Source organism: Pygoscelis adeliae, unplaced genomic scaffold (genome assembly GCF_000699105.1).
Source record: "Pygoscelis adeliae isolate BGI_AS28 unplaced genomic scaffold, ASM69910v1 Scaffold275, whole genome shotgun sequence".
Classification (NCBI taxonomy): domain Eukaryota; kingdom Metazoa; phylum Chordata; class Aves; order Sphenisciformes; family Spheniscidae; genus Pygoscelis; species Pygoscelis adeliae.
The window spans coordinates 29,711-35,520 of record NW_008824763.1 but is presented as its reverse complement, the minus strand read 5'-3'; the positions used below and the strand labels follow the sequence as shown (position 1 = coordinate 35,520).

The 5,810-nt window shown below is 49.6% G+C and overlaps 1 protein-coding gene across 1 annotated transcript in view; it reads left to right on the top strand.

Moving 5' to 3' along the window:
- KMT2A (lysine (K)-specific methyltransferase 2A) overlaps positions 1-5,810 on the top strand; it is a 34,035-nt gene that overhangs the window by 24,395 nt on the left and 3,830 nt on the right. The window contains 5 exon segments of the mRNA XM_009323558.1: positions 1-3,324; positions 4,693-4,773; positions 5,304-5,368; positions 5,756-5,807; positions 5,809-5,810. The exon segment at positions 1-3,324 is cut by the window's left edge and continues 991 nt beyond it; the exon segment at positions 5,809-5,810 is cut by the window's right edge and continues 111 nt beyond it. Of these exon segments, the coding sequence (XP_009321833.1) occupies positions 1-3,324; positions 4,693-4,773; positions 5,304-5,368; positions 5,756-5,807; positions 5,809-5,810 (3,524 nt within the window).

Genomic DNA, 5,810 nt, shown 5'->3' with positions numbered 1-5,810 from the left:
AGGGCCGTCTAAAGGTTCTACAGTGCAGATCGAAGTGGCCTCTAAGGAATCGCAGGCACCTAGAAAACGCACCGTTAAAGTCACTCTGACTCCTCTCAAGATGGAAAGCGAAAACCAGTCTAAAAATGCACAGCAGGAAAGCGACGCTGAACCTCAGTCCGCAGGAGCAGAACTGGCCACTTTGGCGGAGCCCTCCTCAACTTCGGAAAGCCCGGAAGATAACCCTGTAGTTCAGGGAAGTCCAAATGAAGCGCCAGCACAGGAATCTCAGAATAACGCATATGAAAATTTGCCCGTTCAGGATAACAACTTGATGCTCCAGGATGGAACTAAAGCTCAAGAAGAAGGCTCGTACAAGCGGAGGTATCCACGGAGAAGTGCTCGGGCCAGATCCAATATGTTCTTTGGATTGACTCCTCTGTATGGCGTGAGGTCTTACGGAGAAGAAGACATTCCCTTCTACAGTAACTCAACTGGGAAGAAGCGAGGGAAGCGGTCTGCAGAAGGACAAGTGGATGGCGCGGATGACTTGAGCACGTCAGATGAAGACGACTTATACTACTATAATTTCACTAGAACGGTGGTTTCCTCGAACACGGAGGAGAGGCTGGCGTCCCATAACCTCTTCAGGGAGGAGGAGCAGTGCGATCTTCCAAAAATCTCACAGCTAGACGGTGTGGATGATGGAACGGAAAGTGATACAAGCGTCACGGCAACAACAAGAAAAGTCAGTCAAGTAACTAAAAGGAGCGGTAAAGAGAACGGAACAGAGAACTTAAAGCTAGATAGAACTGAAGAAGCTGGAGAGAAAGTACAAGTCACCAAGAGCTCCACTGTCCACAAGACCGACCCAAAGATTGATAACTGCCATCCTGTGAGCAGGGTTAAAGCGCAAGGTCAGGATTCGCTGGAAGCTCAGCTGAGCTCGTTGGAAACGGGCCGCAGGGCTCACGCCAGCACGCCTTCTGACAAGAACTTACTGGACACTTTTAACACAGAACTTCTGAAGTCCGACTCCGACAATAACAACAGCGATGACTGTGGGAACATCCTCCCTTCCGACATCATGGACTTTGTACTAAAGAACACGCCGTCTATGCAGGCGTTGGGAGAAAGTCCGGAGTCCTCATCATCTGAACTCCTGACGCTCGGAGAAGGTTTAGGCCTCGACAGCAACCGTGGCAAGGATATGGGTTTGTTCGAGGTGTTCTCCCAGCAGCTGCCAACCGCCGAGCCGGTGGATAGCAGCGTCTCTTCCTCCATATCAGCGGAGGAGCAGTTTGAATTGCCGCTGGAGCTTCCTTCCGATCTCTCGGTTCTGACCACTCGCAGCCCTACGGTGCCCAGCCAAAATCACAACAGGCTCGCCGTCATCTCAGAGTCTTCGCTCTCCTCCTCGGGAGAGAGGTCGATGCTTGCCTTGCCTTCCACGGAGTCTGGGGAAAAGAGAGTGACGGTCACAGAGAAATCTGCCTCGGGGGAAGGTGATACAGCTCTCCTGAGTCCAGGAGTAGACCCGAGCCCCGAAGGACACATGACTCCCGATCACTTCATCCAGGGTCACATAGACGCAGAGCATATAGCCAGCCCGCCCTGCGGCCCCGTCGAGCAAGGGCACGGCAGCAACCAGGATTTAACGAGAAACAGCGGGACTCCGGGTATCCAGGTGCCGGTATCGCCCACCGTCCCCCTCCAGAGCCAGAAGTACGTGCCAAACTCCACGGACAGTCCCGGCCCCTCGCAGATCTCCAACGCTGCGGTGCAGACAACGCCGCCCCACCTCAAGCCAGCCGCAGAAAAACTTCTGGTAGTCAATCAAAACATGCAGCCGCTGTATGTCCTCCAAACTCTTCCCAACGGCGTGACTCAAAAGATACAGTTAACGCCTTCCGTTAGTTCTGCGCAGAGCGTGATGGAGACCAATGCTTCGGTGCTGGGGCCCATGGGGAGCGGGCTCACGCTGGCCACGGGATTAAATCCGAGCTTGCCCTCATCTCAGTCGTTATTCCCTCCCACGAGCAAGGGGCTGCTGCCTATGTCCCATCACCAGCATATGCATCCCTTCCCCACAGCCACTCAGACTGGCTTCCCACCAAACATCAGCAGTCCTTCGCCAGGTCTTCTGATCGGTGTGCAGCCGCCCCCTGATCCTCAGCTCTTAGTGTCTGAAGCCAGTCAGAGGACAGACCTTGGTACCACCGCTTCTACACCAGCTGCTGCCCTGGGCAAGAAACGGCCCATATCTCGTCTGCAGTCACGGAAGAATAAGAAGCTGGCTCCCTCTGGAACCCCTTCTGCTATAGCTCCTCCTGATATGGTCTCCAACATGACCTTAATTAATTTTGCTCCTTCCCAAATTTCCAACCACCCGTTGGATTTGGGAACTATTGCAAATTCAACATCCCACAGAACCGTCCCCAATATTATCAAAAGGTCCAAGTCTGGAGTCATGTATTTTGAGCAAACATCTTTGCTCCCCCAAGGTGGGACCACTGCCGCAGTTGGCACGTCTCCCAGTGTTATCGGGCCAGATGCCAGTCACCTCCCAGCGGGGCCTGTATCAGGCCTAGCATCGAGTTCCTCGGTGCTGAACGTCGTATCCATGCAGGCCACGGCAGCCCCCACTACCGGTGGGTCAGTTCCTGGTCACGTTTTGGGACAAAGTTCGGTAACGTTAACTAGCCCTGGATTATTAGGGGACCTTGGTTCGATAAGCAACCTCCTGATCAAAGCTAGTCAGCAAAGCCTTGGTCTTCAGGAGCAGCACGTGACTTTACCACCAAGTTCTGGGATGTTTTCGCAACTGGGAGCACCCCAAACTCCATCTACGGCAGCAATGACAGCTGCATCGAGCATATGTGTTCTGCCTTCAGCACAGACGATGGGCATGACAGTTGCTCCGTCATCTACTGACCCAGAAGGCTCTTACCAGCTCCAGCATATGACACAACTCTTAGCCAGCAAAACTGGGGTTGCTTCCTCCCAGCTGGACCTCGGCACGGCTTCGGCAACGACGCAGTTGTCGAGCTTTCCGCAGCTGGTTGATGTTCCCAATAATACCGGACTCGAACAAAACAAGGCTTCCTCGTCGGTGATGCATGCCAGTTCAGCATCTCCTGGAGGCTCCCCGTCGTCTGGTCAGCAGTCTGCAAGTAGCTCCGTGCTGGGTCCCACGAAAACGAAGCCAAAAATCAAACGCATTCAGCCGTCATTAGACAAAGGGAATGGAAAGAAGCACAAAACTTCTCACGTGTGGACCAGTTCCTCTGAAGCACACGTTCCCGACAGAGGGGCCATTGCCGTACCCCAGGTCTCGGCTACAGGGTAAGAGGAGTGTTTGATTTTGCTCGTCCCTGAGGTTTTGTAACAACATAAGGAAGAATCTCGCACTAGTTTTACAGCAAATTTTCCTTGTGAATGATAACTTCTAAGGTAAAAACCCCAGTTGCCAACAGAAAGCAGAACTCTAAAGGAGTTAGTAGAACTTTTACCTCTGGAAAGGGAAGGATGAAAAAAACCTAAGACTCTGAGGGTCAGGGTTATGAGGACTTTATGCATCGTTGACAGCTCTGGCAAATTAAAGAGTGTTTTAGAGCGAGATCAGTAGAGAAAATGTCACTCAAAAGGGTGACGGGTTCTATTCCTTCACGTTGTTAACGTCTGTAAGCGCTCTAGAAGTTTTAATTGTACTATCAGCAGTGTGCTAAGGCACCGAAATGACGCACCGTTATGGTGCTGCCTTGATCATTCCGATTACAGAATTTAAACCGCATGCCAGCTTAGTGTCTCTCCAGCGTGTGGTTTATTCTTCCTGCCCCTCTTCCCTCCTCTTCAGTCCCTACAGGCAGGAGGGGCTGGGGAGGAACTGGGACAACAGGGAGAATCTTGCTCTCTACTTTGTCAGAACAGCAGAGCGTGCACTTGTCTCTCGCAGTAGAGGATTACTTTCCAGACCTTAAATTACATTTGAATTGGCTCTTTGAAACATGGGTCTGTAGAGAGACTAAGGGCTGCCGGTCTGTGTTTTACATGCAAAACTAGACAGTTTTATCCATGTAGTCCATAACTGTGTTGTAGTATCACACTGCCAACAATTGCGCGTTTCACCAAAGACGTTGCACCGCTGACTTTCAATCTTGGCTGCCTGAGAGAACTCTCCAAAACGATTGCTGATACTGAAAGACAGTAACATCCAGCTTTTGGTAACCGAGCAGTACTGCCCATCGCTTGCGTAATTCCTTGATCATCTTGATGTCTTGTAATAGGTCTGGTTCTTAAACCGTCGATCCAAAACTCTTTCGACAGCTTAAGCTTTTAAAATAGCTTTTTTGTGTTGCTGACGCTTGGCAATTTGTTTTAGTCTGTAGGTGTTTTCTGTAGCTGTTTCCGCATTCCGCCATGCACCTCTTGACTCCTGAGCTCATTGCTTATGGTTGCTCAGGCATGTTTCTCTCGCACCCAGATTCATGCTCCTCCTTCCTCTTGAAGTGCAGGTCTTGATTCTGATGCGATGCTGGAAGTGTCATCTGGTTCCTCGTACCTTAGGAGCAGTTGTTACTACTTCTGTAGTTCTGCTGAACTGCCAAATCGCTCGTGGCCACTCCCAGTGGCTCTGTTACTGCTTTCCAGTCTCATTTATGGCACGTACGGCTTGGCAGGTACTTTGAATGTTCCTAAATCTTTTTGTTCCAGGACTCCTGCTATGAAGGCAGATACGCAGGATGCAGCAAGCGTAGATCAGCCATCACAGAAACAATGTGGCCAGTCTGCAGGGTAAGCATCAAACAGACCTGCCCGTCAGATTCTGCTCGCTTTGAGCTTAAGGAAATTTATCCAGAGAATGGGAGAGGTCTTACTGTGCTAGTTAAAATGTCTCGGGAGCTTTCAGTCTGGAACGAGCGGTCGCATTTAGTTGCAATATGGAGCCATTTTTTAAGTTAAGTTGCATATAGCTCTGGGAAGCTTACTGCTTGCTGAGAACGAGACTACTCATACAGTTTTGTCTGATCGTATGTTGGCATACGCCTTATTACTGAGTAGGGCTAATGCAAAGAACGGGTCACAGACCGTTAAATTAGACTGCTTCCCACAGACTGATAGATGCCTCAAAAATAAATGCTACCGAGTAGAATCTTTATACTTGTTTGTCTCCAACTGAACTGATGTTAGAACATTCCATCTGGAAGAAGGTTCTTGTACCTCTGTCTAGTTCTCAGATTTTGTAGGTGAGTGTTCAGGGCTGGTGAGGAAATGAGGTAGGTTGTTAAATATTTTTCTTTGTGTTCACTTCCTTCCCTCCCAAGGCAAACGGCAGTCCTCCCAGAATCTCAACCAACACAGAACTCAACAAATGAGCAAGAAAATGCAGGTATGTCGCTTCTTCAAAAGCACCGAGTCCTGGGATTCTCCAGGACTGGGAAATGAGTATCTTGAAGGTGTGTGAAGATTTCTGTGTCTCGTTCTCTCAGGAAAAACCTCAGAGCTAATAGTCACGTTGTTCTTGCTTTGAAGGGAGGAGAGGTTTGTTTGCTATTAATAGATACTGGACAAATGGTTACGTCTCTATTTTTAGTTTGTGGAAATTTCAGCACTTGAGATTTCACACTCTTACTACAACACTGTCTAGATTTTTTTCCTGGACGGATTTACTGGTCAAAAAGCACGTTAGTAAGTAGTTTTCAGTTGTGGAACAACCAGTGGAAAAAACATCGTTCTACCCAATTTCCATCTTCATGCTGCCTTCTGTCTCTTCTAGGCTCAAAAGCTCTCGAGGAAGAAGAGAGCACTTTCAGCTCCCCACTTATGTTTTG